At 39.6% G+C, this 25369-nt stretch overlaps 1 protein-coding gene across 3 annotated transcripts in view; it reads left to right on the top strand.

Annotated features, from left to right (window-relative positions):
* FRMD6 (FERM domain containing 6) overlaps nt 1-24683 on the top strand; it is a 79777-nt gene extending 55094 nt beyond the window's left edge. For 2 of the 3 annotated variants that reach the window (XM_060142669.1, XM_060142657.1), the window contains exons 6-14: nt 1756-1942; nt 5087-5242; nt 8460-8525; nt 9418-9486; nt 11975-12149; nt 16665-17000; nt 17647-17778; nt 19606-19697; nt 21708-24683. In XM_060142669.1, coding sequence (XP_059998652.1) covers nt 1756-1942; nt 5087-5242; nt 8460-8525; nt 9418-9486; nt 11975-12149; nt 16665-17000; nt 17647-17778; nt 19606-19697; nt 21708-21992 — 1498 coding nt within the window. In that variant the 3' untranslated portion in view covers nt 21993-24683. The remainder of the gene's footprint in view (nt 1-1755; nt 1943-5086; nt 5243-8459; nt 8526-9417; nt 9487-11974; nt 12150-16664; nt 17001-17646; nt 17779-19605; nt 19698-21707) is intronic. The other variant, XM_060142663.1, reaches the window with a different exon arrangement.
* The last annotated feature ends 686 nt before the right edge of the window (nt 24684-25369 follow it).

Here is a 25369-nt window from a genome sequence, read left to right as displayed (position 1 = left end):
TATATAGCCTGGTTTTCTTTTCACTTTTGGGGTCTTGCTTCTGTTCTTGGCAGTAGCTTTAAAGCTAAGATTACGCCCAGTGGAGGTATCCTGTGAGAATCTTAGATGCAGTTTGGCAAGGGCAGGTAATTGATTCTTTTTCTGGAGGCAGGTGCATGAATAATACTGTGCTCATGATACAGACTCAGAATTCCCCAGTTTAGAAGCTCAGTTTATTATTTATATAGGAGGATTCAGTGCTGGAAGACTTTCAGAGGTGATTTTGTTGGCTGATAGAAAATACTAGAAATGTGAACTCTGTGTTTTACTTATTTATTTTTAAATTTTGAGAAACCCCACGTAAAAGGGACAAAGATACATGTGGCTAATGAGTTGTATCTGAGATTTGCTCTTAATATTTATGTTACTGCCACATGCAAATTCAAAAGTAAAAAATATTAGCCCGTAAAGAATGTTTTTAAAGCAGAGAAACTTTTCTAGTTATTCTCAGTTTATATAAAACTTTTTCTAAGTTTACTTAATTGGAATGGAATGTGCTGGAAAGAAGGAAAATATATTATTTAGCCACTAATTAGCCCCCTGGGACTAATGAATGTTTAATTGATCTCCATGCTTCTGCCCTTTTCCCCAGTGATGAGCTAGTCCAATCATTGTGTACTCAACATTATAAAAAGAAGTGCTCTGAAAAGTCATAAGGGAAAAAAAAAAATTACATAAATGCTTTATTTTTAAATTTTAAACTTTTCATTTTTAAACACAGTCTTGGTTAAAGTAAACCCGTATGTTTTTATTATCATCAACTAATGAGCTATTAATCTCAGGTGAACATTCAACCTAAAGTAATAGGGAGACAAATACTCATTAAATACATACACACACACACATTTTTTTCTTGCATTTTTACTTTGATCACAGAGGCGTCCTGTTTGCCTGTGACATTTTTTGGAGCTTGACCATATTTTTCCCCAATCAGCACTTCTTACTCAGTGTATTCAATGGGGACTGTATTTATTTCTGACCTCAATGGAGTGTAATGAGTGCACTATTCGTATTTCCATTTGTGACGACTATCATGATTCTTACAACATGTGCCTATAAAATCACACCCATAAAGTAACAGCCACTTAATTAAAAAAAAAAAGATTTAAGGAGAGTTTTCAGCTTATTCATTCTTAGAGGAAAAAAAGACTATTCATAGTTAGGCAAATTCTTTTCTAGTAGGGCATATAAACAGAAATATTTTGAAAAGGGCCTTAGTGTATTTGTAATGTGCTCAGATGAAAATCAAAACAAAAAAGGACAGCATAACATTCAAGCCAGGATTGTCTCCTCAGATTTGTCCTTATTTGTGTCATGTGTGCAGCATTATTGTAGCAAAATTATTTTAATACAGACAACAGATGCCTAGGCTTCTAATACTTGTTCAATGTAGTATATCCCACATTGGAGTGGAATGATTCAGATCTGTTTTCCATTCTCTGAATGAATCAAATGCTATTGGCCATAGGAAGTGTTATTTTTGCAGTCTGGGTAGTCTGACTTGGGGTCCTGACACCCTGCGAACTTGGTGAAGCAGCAGTTAGGCAGCAATCCGGTATTAGCTACAACCTCCCCCTTTTCAGTGAGTGAGGAGGGAGGGGGGAGGAGGGAGCAGGAACAGAAGAGCTCTTGTCACCAGATGGATAGCAGGATTGGGGTTGTTTACATGCCTTTAGATTGTTCCATCAAAATGTGAGTTCTGTTTTATTTTCCTAGTGACAGAGCAGCAAGATACTATTATTACTGGCACCTGAGAAAACAAGTTCTTCATTCCCAGTGTGTGCTCCGAGAGGAGGCCTACTTCCTGCTGGCAGCCTTCGCTCTGCAGGCTGATCTTGGGAACTTCAAAAGGAATAAGCACTATGGAAAATACTTTGAGCCCGAGGCTTACTTCCCATCTTGGGTAGGCACTGTTTTCAAATTCTGAAGTGTTTTCTCTAGCACATTTCTAGTTCATTGTGTGGGTAGTCATGCTGCTACAAGAACTGGGAACCCAGATGTTTGATGGCCAGTACACCCTCCGTGACGCCCAGATACACATTTCATACTTGAGAGCGTGGCACCTACAGTCTCTCGATGGACTCAATCTGCTTATGGGTTATGAGGAAGAGGATTGCTATCCATCGTAAAGATGGTGGAACTTGGTATTTGCCAGCCTTCTTTTGGCATTTACATGGCCTTGACCGTCTTATGTCCTCTTAATTCAAGCAGCATTTTTTCCCTTCGAAGGGAGAAACACATTACTCTTTAAAAGGTGAGATCATTCACAGCTTCTCCTGTGTTGAGGAAACAAATATAAGTAAACTGCTTGATCTGACCACCATCTCCTTCACTCTCAAAAGAGGAGCAACCCCCTTATTTCAGCAAGAAAACTTAGGTTATTTGAGCACTGACTGTCTCAGAGGTCCTTTCTCCATCCCCACCCTGTTGATATCGCTTCCCATTCTTCCTCTAGGTCTCTGCCGAGACGGCTCTCTCTCCCGTATCTTCAGCCTCTACCCCAACTAACTCTTCTTAAGTCAGGACATACTTTGTTTGCTTCACACCTCCCCATCCTCAGGGAAGAAAGGAGGGAGGGAAAGAAGACCTACCAATCTCTCCTTCCCTTCTCAGTAAAGCTTCTTGAAAAAGTGACAATGTATATTTGATTTTTTAGCTTCTTTACTTCGACGTGTAATCCTCAACCCACATCCATCTGCCTTCTTTCCTCACCACCCCCTCCACTCATGGTGCTGTCCTTAAAGCCAGCAGTGACCTTTAAATTGCCAAATCCGGTGGACACTTTTCACTTCTTTTCCTGAATTTCTCTGCTGCATTTGACACTTAGTCACTCACATCCCAGGAGATCTCCTCCAAATTAATGCTTTTTACAACCACCTATGTACTGGCACCTCCTGAATCTGTTTCTCTCCCCTATGTCTGTAAGACAGCTGTTTACCCATAGGCACCTCACACTCAGAATGTCCCAAATCAAATTCATCTTCTTCACACCTCAATTCTCTGCGTTCCTACCTCTGTGTTCCTAACCTCAGCCAGTGGCACTGCCATCCACCCGATCACCTAGAAACTTGAGCCACTCGGGGCTCTTTCTTATCACCCTTCTTTCTCCCTGCCCCACCCAGTCAACGAGAACATCCTCTAACATAAACCCTTGATTCTGCATCACCCAGCTTAAGAAATAAGATTCACTTGTATTTTTGTTGCTCTTAACTTCCTAAACATTACCACGTGTCCTCCCCGTAGTGGTTCTTCATGTTTCCCAGGCTTCAGCTCTCATCAGCACTCCTGCAGTTGTCCCTGCTTCAGGCTTTACTCACAGCTTGCAGAGGAGTTGTTTTTGCTTCTGATTTAAACCTTCATCTTCGGAGTGAAGCCCAGGCTCCCAAGCATGACCTAGGAACTTCCCAGCATGGGTCCCTGCCAGCCTTTCCAGCTTCCTTTCTGGTTGTCCTGCACCTTGTGTGTTGTGTTCTAGCAACACCCAGCAATTCCTGTGGTGTTTCACACATTGGGCCTTTCTGTCTGCAGCTCCTTTAGCTGGTGAGGCCCACTCCCTGTTTCACCTGGCTACTCCTGCTCATCAGCTCAGGTGTGGTTCCCTGGGCAGACTGTCTAGGTGCCCAGTGCCCCTCCTCTGGGCTCAATAAGACCCTGAACATAAGTATTTTATTTTCAAATTCTCTGTTTGTCTCTTGCACCCAGTGATCTAAGTATTTCTTAGCATATTCTAAAGGACAGGCATAAACTTAACCTTTTCTGTTTCTTCAGCATTTCACATCACGGTGCTCAATATAAGTTTTTGTTCACTGGCTGACAGTGCTTCAGTTGTTCAAGAAAACCCACAAAAGATGTCAGGCTATTACATAGCAATGTCTGTTGGGCCAAAGTTAACCTGTATTTACATTCCCTTAGTTATCATCAGGTACTCAGTGACCCTTGGTCTTTAAAGCAGAGCTTCCCATTAGTGTGCCATGGCACCCAGGGTGCTGAGATACCAGCTTCCTCAACCCTTGCGATCACCAAAATCATCTACTTCATTGCCCTTACAGATATTATTTTCTAGGGGTTCTTTGACCTGAAAAAGGTTGACAAGTACTGATTTAGGTGATCTCCATGTAAAAGGAACCTAGAAAGAAAAATCTGTAACTTGAGTTCTCAGCAAAACTTGATTATTGGCCAATAATAACTCATCATGTTTAATTCTCCTTAAAATATTCATGGGAAGAAACAAAACATCAGTAACTATAAAAACAATAATAAAACTAAAAATTCTCTAATTTTCAAATCCTGGTCATTTTAAGCACTAAAATGCTTTTTGTTCACTTTGCATAATTCTTTCCATATTTTATAATCTTCGTGAAATCAGCTAAGACTTTTATCAACACCTTTCTTTGAACCTGCAGCTTCTGGATACTATATATTTTTGATATCTAAAACCTTTGACTACTGTCTGTTGAAAACTGAAGTTGCAGTGAATTGTAATGAATATTTGAGTGAAACTGTTTTCTCATAAGCATTTGAGTAGAGTGTTCATATCAGCCTCTTATGCAAAAACCAGAAATGTTTCTGAGAATTCCTCGCAGTCCCCTGCTTTCTTCGGATTAACATTTAGAACCTCCCACTCTGTGGCTGTAATTTTAGAAGAGTTAAGTAGAATCCGGACCCTGAAGATGTGCTGACAGTGGCTGCATTTCATGGTACCAATAATTCTGCAAGTATAAGCAGTGAGGTGGACAAAATTGTGCAAGTTTGCATGGTTTTTCTTTGTTGGTGATTTTAAAGCCAAGAGAACATATTTTTCCCATTTCTTGTGATTTTTCTTCTTAGATATGGAGTACTACAGCTAAATTGACTCTGTAGCTTCTAGTATTAGCTCATTCAGCCAGGTCACATAACAGATGATCAAAAAAGAATAAGCGTGGGAATTTTCTAATGGAAATCAGCCAATTTACATGGCCTGTTTTCGGTTCTCATCATTTGGGAGATGAGGGTAGTATTTGCATCCCTCCAACAAATGTTGCATTGCGCTCCCATTGTATTCCAACAGGTTGTTTCCAAGAGAGGGAAGGACTACATCCTGAAGCACATTCCAAACATGCACAAAGATCAGTTCGCACTGACAGCTTCTGAGGCTCATCTTAAATATATCAAAGAGGCCGTCCGACTGGATGATGTTGCCGTTCACTACTACAGATTGTATAAGGTACAAAACTGCAGTAGGTCTGCAGCCATACCTCCTTGATCAGGAGACGTTTTTATTTAAAGTTGTCCTTTTAATTTTTTTAATGGGCTTTTAAAAGAATTTCATTTCAACCGCTGTTTGTCATCATTGGTCAGTCTTGGAGTCAATGATGCTTTTCCTCAGTCCTGGGAGCAGAATGGAGTCTTTTTAATGGTCCTAGTATTGAGATAACCAGTGGCTGTAAATTGTGCATCTGGCTTTTCAGCGATTATGAAATAGTTATTTTTCTCCTTCCCAAATCTGCATTTCTGCCTTGGGGAGTAACATTTGCAACTTGTTCGATCAGTAATTTTTAATACTCCTTGAAGTGAAGCCGTACCTGCATGTATCCATTAGTAATAAGAACATCGCCACAATAGCTAATGTTTATGGAGTATTGTGTTTATGGGGCCACTTTATATTTATCCTCTTTTAAAAATCCTCATAAGTATAAGATAGGACTGTAATCTTCATTTTACAGACCAGGATACACACCAAAGATCACAAAACTAGTAAGAGCCAGGATTCAACCCAGGTCTACTTGACAAGAGCCTGTGTGCTTAAACCACTGACTCTGTGCTGTCACTCTAAAGTTTGATACTGCCTTTCTCCTGTGTCCTTGTGTTTTGTGTTCTTGTGTCTCTAGCCTCATTTTTCCATCCTGGGTCAGAGGTCACAGACCCAAATAATAACTGGGGTGGGCTCTGCAGGGAATCACTGGCAATATGTTCTGTCTTCTCTCCTGCTTCTCCTTCCCACTCCTCTCCCTATTTCACAAGTATCACTTCCATGGCAAGAACCCTTGAATTCCCATTTAAGTATTCAAAGGTATATTTATTCTCCAACCAAATAGGATGAAGTGGTTCAGAGTGTGATCTGTTGGGCCTACCTTTCTGGGATTAAATCCCAGCTTCACCCCTTACTGTGTAACCTTAGGCATGTTACTTAGCCTCTCTGTGCTTTAGTTTCCCCATAGATAAATGGGGATGGTAACAAAGCCAATAAACTCTGAGGTTTATTGAAGACTAAAGGAATTAGTGGGTGAAAAGTGTTTAAAAACAGTACCTAGCACGTGTTAGGCATGAAATTAAACGTGTTGCCTTTACCATTATTATTGTTATTATTAGGTTTGTTATCTCTCCTACATCCTTTGTGGTAAGATTAACGTAACTAGACAATTGGAGACTAGACCGTAGTTTGGATATATTGCTGGGTAATTTTCCTGGCTGGTTCAAAAGACTTAAAAAGAGAGCAAAGGATGTTATTTTTTCTCTTTCATGCGCAAGAGATGCATTGTTAATGCCCTGTCATCTTTCAAAGGCATAGAGTTCCACAAGATCTCTTCAGCTAAATTCCTGGAAGACTGAGTTCTTTTTTTTCTTTTAAGGGAGTTCATTGTGACACCTCAATTTATCTGAGAAAATGCAAATAAATGACATTTTTTGACAATAAATTTATATTTTTAAATGTATTAGAAGTATGAATGATATATCAGAAAGACTGTGGCTTTATAAACCCTCCATCAGCATTCACTCTTGCTGGGATCCTAGGCAACTGTTGCTACAATCCTGGGCATCTGTTAAGTGGAAATGATCCTATACATATCACAGGTTGGGAAGATTCAACAAGATGGTGAATCTGAAATAACCAGATGGAGTGCCTGGCACATTAGTGAATGCTCAGTAAATATTGGTTGCTTTTTATTTTGTAGGGAAGCTTTGGTATTTTAAAGAATCCTATTGAGTTCCTATTAGGAATCCTTTAGTGAAGTAGATATCTCCAGTTTATCTTTCATGTAAAAATTAATTTTTCAATTTGCTTAAAGTGCACTACTTTTATGTGTCATAGAAAATCATTCTGGTCTGCTTAAAACAAGATAACTAATACTAGTGAACTGAATGAGGTGGGGAAGTAGATATGTTTTCCTTATAGGCAGAATTTTCATTCTTTAAAAAAATCACGTGGCCGCCATTAAAACTGCTTCATTTAAGTCCTGTTAATAAAATGGAGACAGAAGACAGGAAACTTAAAACAACAAGAACAACAACAAAAACCTCTGTGCCTCTTTCCCAGTAATATGCACCTCATACACGCACTACCAGCATTTTTATGAGCACAATCTTATTTCAGGAAGCAATCAGAACAGCCTTGAAAGGGAAATTGGCCTAAGCTCATAGTGATGGATTTGTTTCTCCTGTTAAACCTGTACTGTGTGTGCCTTTCTTGATGTAAAGAGTATTAATGGGAAAAAAAAGCCCCAATAGTGAAAATAGGCTGTGGCTTCTCTTTACTATGCCAGGTAAGGATGCATTTTCTAAAAATATTCCTTTCCATGATCATGCAAAAACTGGCAGTAAATGTAATAAAGATCTGCATGTACTCATTTATTGTTTTTATTGAGAAATCTCATAATGAAAATATTTTAGTTACTCAGCAATTTTGTTTTCTAGTTTGAACTTTACACCTTATATCCACTTGTTACAGATGAGCACTTAGAAGATGTGGCCAAGTTCAGAATACATTCTTAATTGTACAATTTTTTCCCTTATACTTGTTGTAGTAGTTTTTTTTTTTTTATGGTTTAGCTGGTAGAATGTATATCATATTGGCAAGTGATAATTGAACTTCTTAAACATAAGTATTTTCTTTCAAGACTAACTGAATGTAAAGCTTTTATAACTTTATTAGCTATCTTCATGAAAGGGCATTAACTATTCAGGCTTGCCTCTGACTTTGTTTTCAGAGTTGGGAGATTTAACCAGTTTTAAACATATAAAGTCTAGTACATCTCAGAATATAACTACGACCTTATATTCAAGATTCTAACTTCTGAAAAAAGATTAAGCATAAGAGAGAAGATTAAAGAAATGATGTAAAAGCAGCAAAATAGTCTTACTGGAGTTCTCAGTAACACAAATATTTAGAATATTGTCAGATATGAAAGTGTATATAATATAGTAAAAACACTAAAACTTTGAAATCGCAGGGATTTACAAAGTAGAAAATACCATTACTGATTTAATATGTGGCCATGATTTTCTTAAATCTTATAGAAAACAAGGAATGCAGAAAGACAAGCAAAGTTATTTTAAGTCAAAAGCTTTCTAATCCTGAAATTTATCTTTGGTTCTTTTCTTTGGTGCTGAATTGTTCATTATAGAAGAAAAATATACTTTTTCATACAATTTTATTCCTATAGGATAAAAGGGAAATTGAAGCTTCTCTGACCCTTGGATTGACCATGCGGGGAATACAGATTTTTCAGGTTAGTTAATGAGAAATAAAGTGTCAAATGGCATCCACTATGTCTTACTCTGGCAGTGTGCCTGCCTGGTCTTGTGATAGGTTCACTGGTCCATTTCCAGCCATTGATTGGTCATTACTTCCTATTTGTCTAGCACAGATGTAGATAAGGTGGGATAGTCGAAGTGAAGCAGTCTGATCCTTGACACTAATAAGTCCTCTAGAACAGAAAACAACAAACCAAAGATTGGCCACAGTTCATCACTCACAGATCATTAATATCCAGACATTTTTCTTTGTGTGTCATTAATTTTTAATATTCTTTTTTATCATCTGGTGCATCTATAACTGTGGAAAGAAAAATGACTTTTTAATACAGTGACTGACCAGACATTTCAATTTCCGTTACAATTTTTTGATAAAACCTGTCCCTTGAGTAAGTAGTTACCATCATCCTTTTACAAGTGGGATGGTTTTATGCTACAGCCATAAACAAGGGAGAGAGATGCCTCCCTCTGTGAGACCTGGGAGAATATAAGGATGCCTTATCTTCGATATAGGCAAAATATCCAGTTATGAAAGTCTGAGTGCCTTATCTCATCTCTTGAATGCCTGAGTCTTCTGGACTTTTTATTTAAATTTAGGGATAGGCCAGAAGGGAAAAGATTGCCTTAAAAGGGCAGGTTAACACAGTCACTCAGGAACCAAAAGCGACAGAATTGTATCACTCCTCTTTTAATTACTGTCTGCATATCTCCAAAGAGAGTTGGGGACCTCTTTCAGATGTTAATTACTGTATTTTAGTTTTCTGGGAAAGAAGTTAGAGCTATTTTAGAATATCTGTCAGTTTCCTCAGTAGCTCTCTGTGCATTACTTGTAAGAGTTATAAGTAACTCTTATAATTCTTTCCACAGAATTTAGATGAAGAGAAACAATTACTTTATGATTTCCCTTGGACCAATGTTGGAAAGTTGGTGTTTGTGGTGAGTTTAAAATAACTGACTTAAAATACTCAGTTTTTTGTTTTTGTGGACTTGTATTATTTTTTGTTTTGTTTTTTTAAACAAAATATTGTTTCAGGCACAAAACTTGATATTTTCTCAAAATTGAAGATGAAAATAGTTAGCTGTCTTATATTCTTATGCATGTGGTATAATTATAATCCTTGCCACTTTTCAGTAGTGAACCTAAAACACAGAGTCTTACAGCAAAAGAAATTACTAATTTTAATTTGTGTATATGGTCCCCACCACTCTACCCTAAGTTATTCTAGTTTCAGAAGAAATGTGATGGGGAAAAGTTCAAGATGAATTCATCAAACAGAATTGTTTTTAAAAATGTACAGCAGAGGGATTAGAAAACAGAAAGCTGTAATCAGAGGGTAAATTACTCTTAGCATGGGGGTTGGCCATTTCTTGTGGAAGTTAACTTCTCTTGAGCAAAGAATAAAGAGTGATATAAAAAGATGTTTCTATTAATATCTGTCTGTTGAAACTCATCATTATAAAGAAAGGACTGCAATTCTTAACAGGAAAAGTACTTTTACTTTTAGATTATTGAGAATGATACACTTTCTTTTGTTGGAGCAAATTCTTGATTTTTCCCAGCTGTTTCACTGTTTTGTCAGCTGTATCCATTTGGGCGAGGGTTCAAAGAATTACAGTTAATTATATGTATTTCTAGTGGTCGTTAAAATTCATAATTTCGCTTTGTTCAGAAATTATTGGAAAAAATACACAAAGAAAGGAGGAAGATAAGGATTAGGACACATGTGCTTCTTTCTTTCCATCAGGAAGATGGCCTATATAAATAAAGGGCTCTGTTGCCAGATAGCATTTGGGCACTGACTCCACACTGCCCTGGGAGTTAAAAGACCTGTTTCTGACTTTACATTGGGCACAGTCCAATCTGATTTCACTTCACTCATACATTAAATGGGGCCTGACCTGCCTCCTACTCACTGGCTCTTTCTCGTTCAAGCTCTTTGGGAAAGGAGTGGAGCTATTTATAAATGAGCAAATTATTACCCCACTTGCCCCCTTCATGTCCCCAATTAAGAAGTAATAAAATACATTTATAGAAATTGAATTCCTTAAGGGTCCTGCACCCAGTGGTTCCTGAATCTAGTTGTGCATCACTCGCATCTGAGGAGCTTATTTAGATTTCTGGGCCTCATCATCCTCACCTAAGAGATTTTTGATTCAGTTGGTCTGGGGTGGAGACCAGGAATCTATTTTGGCAAACTTCCCAGATGATTCTTCTTGCAGCCAGCCCAGCCCTGCCTGGTTGTGTGACCCTGGGCAAATCACTTAACACCTCTGTGCCTTGGTTTCTTCATTCCAAAATGGGGATAATTGACTGTCCCCGCCCCCCACCCCATAGACTTGTGAGGATTAAGTGAGTTAATACATGCTTAGTGCTCATTAAGTGTAAGTTATAAGCATTCTAGCATTGACATCCAATGTTGGTTCCTTTTAAAATGGGAAGTCGAGAGGTAAATTCCATCCATGTCTGAGTTACACAAACCCATATTGCTTTGCACTGACTTTAAGTGTGTAGTTAGAATATGCCTCCCTCTTTGTTTTATCTCTCCTCTCCAGCTGAGAATCACTGTGCCTGGAATATTCCTTTCTGTAGTCCTGCTGCCCTATTCATTGTCAGGAAAGTTAAAGGAGTTAGTAACATTCCATAACTGTAAGGAACTTTTCCAAACCCTTGCCCTCAACTTAGAACTTTATGTGAATGATCCCAAACCTAGTGAATGAGATTCCTCTACTGACAGAAAGATACTTACGCTACTTCCATCTCTTATTTCTCCTTCCCGTCTCATCCCTCTAACTGTCCTTCCGGCTTCCAGCTCCCTCTTTTATCCAACTAGAGAGTTTTTCATTTTTTCTAAACCCTAAATAGATATCCTTTATTGTTCACTATCATAACTCCTTTATTTCCTTACCAGAATTTATCATAAGCTGCAATTATTTTATGTGTTTATTTACCATCTCTCCCACCAGAATGTAGTGACATAGGGGTAGGGACTTTGTCCTCTGCGCTGTTATTTTCTCAGGGCCTAGCAAAGTGTTTGGTACATTGTAAGTGTTCAACAGATATTTGAATGTATTACGCTTCTAGAATTTGTTGTCTTGTTTACTGAGTTAGGGTGTTGGGATTACATTTAAGGATGCTTTTGTGATGGGCCCTTCTCTTCTCCATTATGTAAATGGCCTGGCCAGCCAGAGAAACCAAAGATGGAACCAGAAGACCCTGGCTAGGCACTTCCCTGAATTTTTGGTAATCCTCTGTCCTGTGACGTTTTTGAAAGGGAAAACAGTCATTTATCCTCCGGGAATTTTGGATGGAGCTTTATACATTTATTTCTGAGTCTGTAGTTTTCCTTACTGACTAGAAAATGAAGGGGAGCTTGGCACATCGGATACTTTTCTTCCTGATCTGATTCATGCCTTCCCCCCACAGGGGAAGAAGTTTGAGATTTTGCCAGATGGCTTGCCCTCAGCCAGGAAGCTCATCTACTACACAGGGTGCCCCATGCGCTCCAGACACCTTCTGCAGCTCCTGAGTAACAGCCACCGCCTCTACATGAACCTGCAGCCTGTCCTGCGCCACATCCGGAAGCTGGAGGAAAACGAAGGTCCTGCAGGGTCTCGGGCGGGAAGCAGATGGTGCCTTTGCCACCCAGGGCCCCGTACCCTACAGCTGCCAAGAACTGGGGCTTTAGTCTTGTGAAGAGTGGGACCTGGGGACCGGCGTCTCCAGATCCCCAGCAGCATTCCTGTTTCATCTCAGCACTGTCCCAGAAGGCCCACAGTGCTAGTCAGCATATCCGAGATTATCCCTGCCATTTAGCTACCTTCGAGAACAGTCTCTGTAAGGTTTCCCCACACTTGGCTTGAGAATTCTTGCAGAAAGCCACCACATGAAGGTGCAGGCCAGGGTTTCTGTGCATATCAGCTTTTATCTGCATCTCAGAGCTTTGTTTATACACTGATCCACCTTGGTGCTGTTATCCACAGGCTATCTGGAATTCCTTCCAGTGTGATTATTCCTTAGGTTAGAGTGACAATAAAGGTGGGTCACAGAATGTCTCCAGCCTCTTGTTGACTGCTAGGAGGCCCTGTGTCTGGCTGAGCAAGAAAGACAAACAAAGGAGAGAGAAGTTTACAATTGAGGATCTTGTCAGCCAGTCCTGTGGGAGCTTTGCTGAGACACAGAATAGAGCAGTGCCTTTGGGGCTTCAGAGTTCCAGGCCCTGAAAGTGGGGTCAAGTCATGGTGAAGAGAGGAAGACGGGGATGGGGGCTTCTAGCAGCAGACTTCAACTTCACAGTATTAACCTAATGGTTAACTCTTTATCTCCTGTGGTTACCCTGTTCGGCACACTCCAGCTTCTAATCCCCAAAAATGCTACTTTGCATGTTTGGTTTTTTAATGTCTTCGACTTTTTTGCAAACTCATTTTGTAGTAATTCTTGGTAATTCGATTGGATTCTATTTGGGGTATTTGCATGAATATTAGGATGCAGATTCATATTTTAGGTCCATATCAGAAACAGATTTCGTCCTCTCAGACCTCACTTTTCTTAAAGAAGTGAGACAAGTCCCTGTCCTCTTTTTTTTCCTAATTGGGGTATAGTTGCTTAACAATGTTGTGTTAGTTTCTGCTGTACAGCAAAGTGAATCAGCTATGTGTATACACATATCCCCTCTTTTGGATTTCCCGTTTAGGTCACCACAGAGCATTGAGTAGAGTTCCCTGTGCTATACAGCAGGTTCTCATTAGTTATCTGTTTTATACATATTCGTGTATATATGTCAATCCTAATCTCCCAGTTCATCCCACCCCCCTTTTCCCCCCCTTGGGGTCCATATGTTTCTCTACATCTGTGTCTCTATTTGTGCCTTGCAGACAGGTTCATCTGTACCATTTTCTCTCTTAACAAACAAAAACCTTATAGAGGTTTGCATCTGATTGATTTCTCTCAAAAGCTGTCTGTCAATTTAAATGAGACCCAGTTTGGAGAAGCCATTGTAATTTAAGTAGCAGTTGGAATGTGAATCATTTTCCACTGTCTGCCACCAAACTGCATCTGTCTTCAGAGAGAATTGGTCTCACTGTCAAGTGTATTGGCTTCCCCTGCTGCTAGACTGCCAGTTCTTTCCCATGATGACTCATCAGTATAATAAATGCATATATCTCTCTGACGCTGATATGAAGATTAGGAATTTAAACAGGACAGAAGCGCCAAGGAAGCTTGTGAGAATAGGTAACTTAGGTTCAGAGCCCATCCTTTTGCCAAGTTGGCTTCATTCCTAAATGGCCAACTTGGCACCTTGTGAAATTCACTTATTCCTGCAGCTCTCTGCCAGCAGCATTTTAGTAAATTCTTGTTTAGGTGACCTTAACGGGAGCCCCTTAGAGCCTGAAAGAATTAACGGACGTCGCCTACAGATTCTAAAGCAAAATTACATAGAATGTCAAGTTAAGAGGGGAGGGCTTTGTCTGTTATCAAGCATAGCACCAAGTGCATTTGGGAGCTTATGTGAGTAGGGGCAGTGAGGGAATGATAAAGGTGCAGATTGGATCTTTTACGTGGATACATATAGATAGATTTTGCGGGGATGGCTTTTTTTCCTTTACATCTTTAGTTTTCTCTGCTTAGAAATCCCTCCAGATCTGAAGAAAACCTGAAACAGTTTCTTTGGACTTACCTTGGCCTGAATCCATTTATCTCACCCACACTTAAGGACTCCATCATTTTAAACAAAAAAAGCTATTAACATTAGCCAAAAATCACAGCATGAAAAGAATCTATATTTTTCTTAATTAAATTTCATCTAGAGTCACCTTGTCTGAAACACTATTTTCTCATTTTATAGTAAAAATGATCACAAGAATCTTACGGTATTTAGAACAGATGGATAAAAAATGCTTTCTGTCTTTAAAAATTTTTTTCACCTCAACTTTATTCAATAGCTAGGGCTTATTCTTAGGTCTGTGTCAAGAGGGCACATTGACTGCATTATATTACAAAATAACATATGAAAAACTTGGTGGTCTGTGGGCTTTTACAGTAGAGGGAATAAATAGAACACTGACACATTGATGATTTGCCCTGTTGACACCAGTGATTACTAGGGGGTGAGAGGTTGCATTTTGCATCTCTTAGAATAAATTTCAGAATTATTTCAGCGTTTCCCTCATTTTGTAACCGATTGGTATGAAGCTTCTTAAATGTTTGCAGAGGGTCTAAGAGATAAAGCACGATGACAGGAATAGAAGCCAGCACATGGAACACCAAGGCTGCGCTGACACATTGACAGGAAGTAATTCATGCTAGGCTCCTATTAGATAGAAAACAAGTTGGCAAAGTGCTTGTCTTCTAGTGACTATGCTTATGAGTATAGAATAACTGTAGTTGATTCCAAATCTACAAGAAATTTGGGAGTAAAAGGGCTATTTGTAAAGAGACAGAAAAGCTTTTAAATTATTAGATCCACAATTCTCAATTGTCTTAGAACTCGAACACCATATAGGACTTTTTATTTTTACTTTTTCTCTTCACTTTCCACCCTTCCAAGGGCAACATGGCTATTGTATTGAAACTACAGTGAATAGAAAGTATGAGAATTTTGCAAACCCCTTTAGTTCTTCATCTTCATCTTAACTCCTGTTGCCTTCAGAAAATAGGAAATCATTAGAACCCAGTCTAACCCTAAAAAATGGGCTGTAGGTGGATGTACTTTTGTTGCAGTGATGGTGTGTGTTAGGCTCTGATGTCTGGTTCCAGTCTGCCTCTGTGTGGCTACACACACTCACCTTTGTGTGTTTCAGCTCGATTCCTTAGAATTGACATGAAAGGGCTGAAGCCCAGAAATGTACACACAGCCTTCTCCAAGCATTTTTTCCATTTTGCATCCTGGAATGCATATTTTCTCTTCCTGCTGATGTTCATTCCCTCTCTGGGGAAGCCTGTGGTGATTATACTTCAGAGCTGGATTCAAACATCAAGAGTGCAAGTATTTTTACTTAACCAAGACACAATACAATTAAATCCATTAACAGGCCCTTGAGAACCCAATTAGTCTAGTAGTCAGCAGTTTCTGAAATAATATCAATTTAACATTCCCCAAATGCACTCTCCATTTTTAACATTGTTCTAATGTGTTATTTCTCATCAGTATTAAAGATACAAGGCAGTTTAACTATTTCTTGGTTTTAAATTTCTGACTTGAAGCACAGTTTCTATCAGTTGTACACCTGTAGCTCAGTTGTAACTTTGTGCCTTTATGTAATGGTTAGTTTAGCATTCGATAAAAGGGACTTTCCAATATTGTGTCTTAGCTACGTTAAAGAGGTGTACTGACATGTTAAATCAAAGAACAGTTTTATCAATCAGAGGCTACATGAGTATAAATTATCAAACCAGTAGTGATTACTCTGTGTTCTTAATAGATGGTAAAACCTCACTGATTCAGCCTAAATGGAGAAAAGCAATCTTCATCCATGAAAATCTAAATTCTAGAATTTTTTGAAAGGAATTCTCAGAAGAATAATTTTATTTTAAATTGTCTTCAACAGCTAGAGCTAAGCTAACAATGGCCCAAATTGAACAGATGAACAAATCAAATGAAAGGCAATTAGCATAAGTAGATTTATTGAACTGTTTCTGTAGCAGTTCTTTTGAAATTATCTGTGGGGAAGGACCAGATTTTTAAAAACTTCTAATCCACTGTGGACCGATACTTTTGCAAAGCTCAAAATCACATTCGTGGATGTCCTGGCAATGTCAGATCACTCTAAAAGTTTCTAAATGTTTATTCTCAATTCCTGAACTTATTCCACTGTGGACCAATAACAGTTTGCAGACAAGAAGTGATCTGCCATCTTACACTTTGAGTAGCATTCTTCTAAGGTGTTTGAAGCTTTAAAACTCTTTGAGTAGTTAAATACTCGCCTCATATCTATGGTACTGGTTTTTGTTCATTTTGCAGTCTTCTTAAATTGAGCTCCTATCAGAATTATGAGCACTTTCCACTCACTCACTTCTGAATGTGAAATTGTACTTGTTCTTGGCTTGACCCCCGCTAATCAGCTGTTCCTTCTGCCTTGGTTGAATATAATGACGAGCTGTCTTCCTCACCACACAGAGAAGAAGCAGTACCGGGAATCTTACATCAGCGACAACCTGGACCTCGACATGGACCAGCTGGAGAAGCGGTCCCGGGCCAGCGGGAGCAGCGCGGGCAGCATGAAGCATAAGCGCCTGTCCCGTCACTCCACCGCCAGCCACAGCAGCTCTCACACCTCGGGCATCGAGGCTGACACCAAGGTCCGGGACGCGGGCCCCGAAGATGCCTACCCCGGCAGCGCCATCCACCGCAAGCTGAAAACCTGCAGCTCCATGACCAGCCACGGCAGCTCCCACACCTCCGGGGTGGAGAGTGGCGGCAAGGACCGGCTGGAGGAGGATTTGCAGGACGATGGTAACCTGCCCCCCAGGCCCTCCGAGCTAACAGTGCTGACCTGTCGTCTGGGATGCTCTGCTTTTTCTCTTCCAGTTTTTTCGCATTATTGTTTCTGTAGAATTGATGTAGTAATAGAGAAGAAAGAAACAGCATTTGGCTGCTTAAACCTGTGTTAAGGCATAAGATACGATCAGACCTATAGCCTGTATCAGCCAAACTTAGTACTTGTGTGCATCTTTTTTATTTTTCTGTTTCAAATAATTGCTGTAGCATTCAGGTTTGGGGAAAAGATACACTGATTCCATTAAGGGAAACTGCAGAACATACGTGTGCTTACTATAGAATTCACGTGGATATCAAATCAAGTTGCTAAATGCTCTGAGAGAAGGCAGCCATGGGTGATGGGGAGCTTCATGCACTACTCATTCTGTCCTTGTTGACAGTCAAATCATGGCATTAGCAGACTTGTAGGTAACACAGCAGTCCTGTGGAGAAGAGAAGCAGCATCTAGTTGAGAGTTGTCGCTAGAGTTTCCTGTTGTGGAGTCTCATTAGCAGATTTATTTTTAAATATGAATAATTAAATAACCTCCCTCAAGGTGTGGCTATGAATTACAGTGGCCATTTCCCCTTAGGTCACTAAATGTCTTTTCTTTCTTTGTCAGAAATAGAGATGTTGGTTGACGACCCCAGGGACCTGGAGAGGATGAATGAAGAGTCCCTGGAAGTCAGCCCAGACATGTGCATCTACATCACAGAGGACATGCTCCTGTCTCGGAAGCTGAATGGACACTCTGGTGAGCTCCCTCGGGAAGGTCCTCTCCTTAGCTAGTGGGTTCAGAGGATACTTAATAATGTAAGAAACCTAGGTAAGAAAAACAGTACAAATTGTTTAGATAGTACGATCTCAAATTATAAAAATGTTTACATGTATGTGACAAAATATACATAAAATATTAATAGCCTTTTCTCTGGATGATGGGGTTATGGATGTTTTTATTTTCTTCTTTGCATCATCCCAGTTTGCCAAAATCTCTACAGTTTGAGCCCATTGTTTTAAAAACATGGAGCTAAGATTGAGTAGTGACGTAGTGTACTGCTCTGTCCTTCATTCTTGTGGAAGTTTGGCAGGAGTCTGTTCAGTGTTCTGAGCACCAGGCTTGATACTGAGTTTTCTAGTGCTGGTTCTGGGTTTTGGAGCAAATTATTTATAGGCAGAAAAGGGCACATTTACAAGGAAATTCAAAAGGAACCATACCCAGTGCCAACCAGTGCACTAGTCCACATCTTCTTCCTATGAAGATTGACTCAAAAGTTTAAGGCTTTTTAGAAGATAAGGAGCTTTCTAGAGAACGATCTTCTACTCAAGCACTTTGTACCAACCCCCAAAACATGAGTGTCATCTGAGAATAATTTAAACTGTCTACATGTAAACCAAGAATGTACATATATCATTTTTTAATTGAACTAATCATCAAACAATACATTCTAGACACTGAATTATTATGAGACCCTTCTAAAGAGATAGAATACAAAAAGTCATTTCTGTAGGTTACTAGCAGTGGCTGAATAACAATCACATTACTTACTCAAGGTTCTTTTTTTATCAGGTAGAAATGTACTTAAGCCATTTAGCCTTAGGGCTCTGGGGCCTGACCTATTCACTTGCTCCATCTGTTTGCAAGAAAAATATGAGTGGTCTTCACTTACATCTCCAGTTCGCATTGACAATTTTACCTTCTGAAACTTTTTTCCTGGGTGCTTTTTTCCCATGCCACAGTCACTTAGGGAAGTGTCAGCCCCTGGATTTCTGTTTCTGAATTATCAGGTTCCCCGAGCACTGGGGTGATGAGGAGCTCTGTTGACCTCAGAGCCCCAGAACTGACTTCTCACCGTGGCCTCCCATTTTGGTGTCTCACCAGTGGCATCTGCTGCAGGAGGCCTGTGCCACGGTGTTCCCGCTGGCCAAGAGGAGCCTCCGGAACACAGTGTGTTCCATATGCTGGTCCTGGACCTAGCCCTTTGTGGGCGTTTGCTCTTTAGTCAGATGGGTGCTAGGCTCAGCGCCATTTATAAGAGGTGCAGACAGACACAAGGACACACAGACACTGGCCAGGACACACAGCTCCTTAACTTACCTGAACCCAGTTCCCACCCAGATCTGTGTGACTCCAGAGGAGGCCCGAGCCCTGCACTTACCCACTGCTTGTCGAAGTAGAGCCAGACCTAGAGGCTGTGTCCAGGTTAAATTCAAAGTCAGTGTTGTGTGGAGAGTGGGGGGAGCTTTAGGAGATACAGTAAAGAGATTGCTTTGCACCTTCAGCCTTTGTGTTCATTCCTAACTGCATCATAAATAGCTTAATTAAAAGTTTATTTTAGGAAATGCAGTTTCTAACCTCCGTCCTGTGCTCTAACCCCACATGTATCCCACTCCTCCTATTCACTGCAGCACAAGGAGAGAATGTGATCCCCCCGGTCATCTGCCACCAAAGGGCCACAGTGAGATGTGTGGGCAGTGGTTAATAGTTGCCCTTTCCTTCTTGGTAGCAGTATATGTCAGATGAGTGGCAAGAGGGATGAATAATTTGAAGTCTTCACTCGTTTTCCTCTGCGTTTCACTTTAGGGTTGATTGTGAAAGAAATTGGTTCTTCCACCTCCAGCTCCTCAGAGACGGTGGTCAAACTTCGAGGCCAGAGTACTGATTCTCTCCCACAGGTATGGAAGGGATTGAAATTTTAAATCAGCAGCTGAAGGTATAGAAAATTTTAAATAGGAACGTACATTTATAATTACATAAATGAGCAGAAATTTAAAACCTTAATGAAATGATTCCTAGTAGATACATACATTCTAGTTTTCGTCTGAATTTATGTCCATTTATTTTCTAGTTCTGTTTATCTTTGAGTTGGGTTTTTATTTGGATGAACTATGTACTTTGTTTCATACTTTATGTGGGTGGGAAGCCTCTAGTCTTCAGGCTTCAGGTTAATTCTGGTGTGTGTATGTGTGTGTGTGTTGATCTCAACAACTGGGAGAGTAATTTTCTCGTCAGGTGTGTTGCGGTAGAAATGTTTCCACACTCTAATTATTCCATTCAGATTGAATCAAACTATGCTAAGCTAGAGCATTTGATAACCCATGATCACTGGTTAAACTATTAAACTATCAGAAGATATAGATAAATTAAAATACACCATTGCAGCATTTAGATATAATCTACTGCTGATATTCACCTCTGTCTCCAGGGAAGCACTTGGATGCTCTGTCTCTTTTGTTTTTTTCCTTCTACGTGTGTTCCTCTTTTCTTTCTTTCTCTTGCATTCTGGCAATCTTTGCCTCCTATATTTTTCTCTCTTTCTTCCCTTTTTTCTCATTTGTCCTTTTTTTCTTTTCCATTTAAGTAACCATAATGTGAACGTGACATTTTATTAAATATTCTTCTGGAAACTCCAATGAGTGATATTTATTGCAGCACATGTAGCATGATGATTAGGACTACAAGCTATAGGGTCAAACTAACTGGGTTTGCACCCCAGCCCTGCCAGTCAGCGTTAGCTCTTACTGTACATGAACGTTTGTGGGGCACAGCGAAGGATCAGCTTCCACATCTACCAGATGGGAAGAGCATTCGTGTGCCTGCCTTGATGCTTTGTGGCGATGACCTGATGAATTCTATGTGAAATTTCGGTGGAGCCTCAGAAGACGTCAGTACAAGGATCGTCATCTTCAGGAGGCTCTCGGACCTGACCCTTCCAAGAAAATGTTGTTGAGCTCAGGCTCTGTTCTTTCTTCCTGTTACTTTTTCCTCCAGCAAAAATGATATCTTATTCTAACAAGGCTGGCCTTTGTGGTTTCAGCCGCAAAAGTAGATTAGAACTATAATGCCTCTTTTCATTAAGTAACCATTAAGGATCTTCCATTCATGTAATTATTGGAACCATTTTTTTTTTTTTTTTTTTGGAACCATTTTTTAACCTACTTACATTTTCAGCTGGAACCACCTCTTGGGATAATGAGTTCTAAAAGTCTGCTACCTGCTGTGTGGAGCATTTGTCAGAGTGTGACCTCTTGCAGTGTTCGGGAGCCCACCTCTTTATCCTGGGGCCGTCTCCCAACTTGCTATACCAAGAGCACTTCGTGTTATTTTTCTACCCAAGAATTGTGGCTTTTGAAAAAATAGTTTTTTAAACTGTGTTTCTTGAGTAATAATTGGTTTGTTTTCCCATTTCTTATTAAAAGAATAACAGACCTCAGCATGAGAGTGTTGCCGTGCTGAATTGCCATATCCTCATGGAAAAACCGAGAAACAGTATCTTTACCTCTGCAACCTGATTTTAAGATAACTGCTTGATTTCTGAGATGCTAGAGACAGTTGGATTCACATTGCACTGACTTCCCTGTGCCTTGGGTTATTCATCTGTAGAGGGGGGAGAATAATAGCACCTGGCTCACAGACTGATGGGAAGATTAAACGAATTCTAGGGTCTAGCACACAATAAGGGCTCAGTAAATGCTAGCTGCTATTATTTGGTGGTGGTGGTAGTGACGCTTTGCTCCACAGGGCCTCAGGGCCCACAAACCACAGACTGGAAACCACTTCCTAACATATAAGGATTCCTTAACCTTTTATGATTTTGCAGCTTCTGTCTGTACAAGGCAAATAGTGCTAAACTTTCGCTTTAGTCTATGCTCTTAAAGTTGTTTCAACCTTCTCTTGTCTTGTAGACTATATGTCGAAAGCCAAAGACTTCCACCGATCGACATAGCTTGAGCCTCGATGACATCAGACTGTATCAGAAAGACTTTTTGCGCATTGCGGGGCTGTGTCAGGACACTGCTCAGAGTTATACCTTTGGGTGTGGCCATGAACTAGATGAGGAAGGCCTCTATTGCAGCAGCTGCTTGGCTCAGCAGTGTGTCAACATCCAAGATGCTTTTCCAGTCAAAAGAACCAGCAAATACTTTTCTCTGGATCTCACCCATGATGAAGTTCCAGAGTTTGTTGTATAAAGGACGTCTATGTGCAGCTGTACAGACAGCCTGCTGTTCGATAGAGGCTGTGAAAGCCATGGGTTCTTTCTTTACCTATTACTGTGCCATATTTTCTTCACCCCAGACATAGCTCTTTCTTTATAATATTTGCGACAGAAATAAAAGCTGAGGGACAGTTGCACTTTAAGTATTACACAGAAGTAAAAGGACTGCAGAGAATGTACACAAGACAAGTGCCCAGAAGTTCACTGATCCTTTGGAAGGAAATGTGCTTTACTGGTTACCAAGCCTTCAGAATATCCAACTGTGGTGTGTTTGTTCATTGTTTTGTTTCCCAGTTCAGTTACATGTAACAACACTTTTTTTTTTTTTATCATGTGAAAGATGTTGTTGGGTTCCTTTGTTTGCTTGTACATTTTTTTACCACTCCGTCATGAAATGCCGGTGGTTGGAGGGAAGAGAGAGAGAAGAGGCTCTCATTTTTTAGTAGAGAGACCGTCACCTACTCAGAGCCATTGCCACCCCACTGGGGCTGTACCAAAGTGAACACGAACGAAGCAGTCAAAATCCAGCACGCCAAAGATGCCTCCACCAGAAGGGCAGCCGAGGGCCAAGAAGACGTGAGTCAAGCAATAACCAAAAGACCATGCATGCCGTGATGCCTTGTGACTCCTTCACACCTGGTCAGTGCCACGTCATCCTCCTGCTCTTCCAGAAGGCTCTAGGACTCAGCTGAGCCCCTTGTCCAAGTAACGGATCAGTTGTGTTCATGCCATAATGAATTTTGTGGAGTTTCCAAAACCAGTTTCTGTTAAAACTATGGAAATGTCTTAAAATATGTCTGTACTTGGTGGATTTTTTTTTTTTTAAATCAAGAGCAAAGTATGGTCATGCTGGTTTCTGCTTAACCAAAATACCCTAACTATACGTACATGTTATACATATGTAAATATATGAGACTGTGTGTGTTTATATGTATTTAAAGCTTACTAACTTTTCATTTTGGCTCCCATGACTATCTCATATACATGGTCTTTCTTGTTTGGTAAAGAGGATATGTCATCAAATGAATGATGCCTACAGACAATCAGTTGATAGATACAGAGTTAAGAACGACTGTTTTCTCATGTGTCTTTTGCCATAGTTCTCAACCCTGGTTGCATCATAGAATTATCTGGGGAGCTTTAAAAAAATAACAATGTCTGGGTCCCACCTTGGATGAATTAAATCAGTCTCTTGCGGTGAGACCCAGGTGGAATTGCCTTTTCTTTTAAAGTTTCCAGATGGAGCTAGTATGTAACAGGATTGAAAACCACCGATCCAGAGGATATCTTTTTCATTAATTTTGAAGTATACAGAAAATGTTAGTGTTTGAGAAAGAACCATTTTTAAGACAGTTACTGCCACTGCTGTTAGGATATATAATGAAACCAAGTCAGGAGATTGAACTTAGTAACCTTTAGATGTACAGTAACAGTGTTGCTCACACTTCAGGAAAGTACTTTAGCACAATGTCTTTCTATGAGATGTTTTTAATGATTTCATATTTTACAACATTTGTTTACCATATTTTGATATACCATTTTTTCTATCTACCAGGTTTTATTAAAAAAAACTGTATTATTTTCTAAAGAAACAGTCATATTTTTATACAAAATTAAGTTTTCAGGTAACAAAGAAATAGACTTAGGGTACGGCAGCACCTGCAGGGTTCCCCATGGATGGGAGTCAGTATTATAAACACATGGAGAACGAGAACAAACTCCACCTGTACTGTCCCTAGCGTGCCCCCGCCGTGGACGTGACAGGGCAGTGTGTACACACAAGCCTGGTCAAATTGGCTTAACTTGACACTTTAAAAGGAAAAAAACTCTATGACACTCTATAGTCATGAAATGATTTTGCTTTTATGAAATGTTTGAAAGAACCAAAGTTTCAGGTATCAGAATGTATAAAAGTATCTCAGTCTTTGTATAAAAAGATGAAAGTATGAAAGGATCATCTAATGACTATTTTACTTATGTCATTAAATAATCCACCATTTCTTACAGATGCTTAAGAGACAAATCCTGATGAAGTTTGACTCTAAAGAGCCCAGCTCATAATGTGGTACATTTCCTTAGCTCCTAGTGTTTCTTGTTTAAACATTAAGAAAAAATATATTTAATTAAGTACATAGTGCTTTATACTTTATTTTCTCTCTACTTCAAACAGAATCAGGTCTTTAGGGTTTTTCCAGCATCGTTGGTGGTTTTGCACACCCTCTTTCTAATTGCATTTATGAATAGTCTTGTGGGTTTTCAAAAATGAAACATGCTAAGGACATTTTTGCTTTTTGATCCACTGTTTGCAGCAGAATTATATATAGGTATGTGAAAATCCATTTTGAATATCTACATTTTTGTATTTGGAAATTGTTTTAAAAATAAAAAAGGAGAAGTATAAAGCTGTTATTTATTCTGCATTTGTTAATATCCATTGCTAGTCAGTATACCAATTTGGTATATATTGCCCCTATACATCTACATTTGTATTTGCAACAATGAACTTTATATCTACATAAACTGTAAATAATCCTTTCTGTGAAAGGATCATCATATCAAGGTGATACCAAAAGTGTGTGAAAAAAAAAACTGCATTATTTTGTAATTATTCTTATAGGAATTTCATGGTAAGATTAGCAGTCAATAAAGTTACTTTTTATTTGTCTTTAAAGTGCCTTTTTTAAATTGAGTTCTCAGTTATGCAAGAGTGAGTGTTCTCTTTTTGTTCTTCTTTCCTATAATAGAGCACATTAAAGGACAACCTGGTAGAATTCTGAGCAAAATGGCCCTTGTGGAGATGATGCTAATAGCCGATGCTGAGCCCTGCCATGTGCCACATCCCGCTCCACGTGTGTTAGAAGCTCACGTGTTAACTCATTGAATCCTTGTATTCCTATAAGGCAGGTACTATTATTCTTCTCAAGTTAGGGATGAAGGAACCAAGGCTCCAAGAGGCTCCGTCTGAGAGGGTGTGGCAGTCAGCCACTATTCAGTCCCAAAGTGTGGGGCTGAAAGGACTCTCCTTAAAATATAATAATATTTTAATAATAATAAAATAGCTACTTTAACTTTTACCCATTCAACAGACATTATTGGAATATTGGTTCTAATTTCAGAATAATGAGTGATTGCACTTAAAAGCATGCATTCACAAGACCAAATGTGAGAGCAACATGACATAAAGTATAGAGCCCTGCTCCTAAAGGAGAACCCATTGTCTTGTCTTTGCTCCAGCTTTCTCGGGTGTAAAACAGGAATAATTCAAAGGACTGTTGGGGATTAAATAAGGTAATGGGTATAATATGCCCCTGATGACTAGGGTGGGAGAGAAGAGGGTTCTCAAGTCTTCTA

Source organism: Lagenorhynchus albirostris, chromosome 1, assembly GCF_949774975.1.
Source record: "Lagenorhynchus albirostris chromosome 1, mLagAlb1.1, whole genome shotgun sequence".
In the NCBI taxonomy this organism is placed as follows: Eukaryota; Metazoa; Chordata; class Mammalia; order Artiodactyla; family Delphinidae; genus Lagenorhynchus; species Lagenorhynchus albirostris.
Note: the sequence above shows the minus strand (reverse complement) of the source record. Positions and strands in the feature narration are given on the sequence as shown.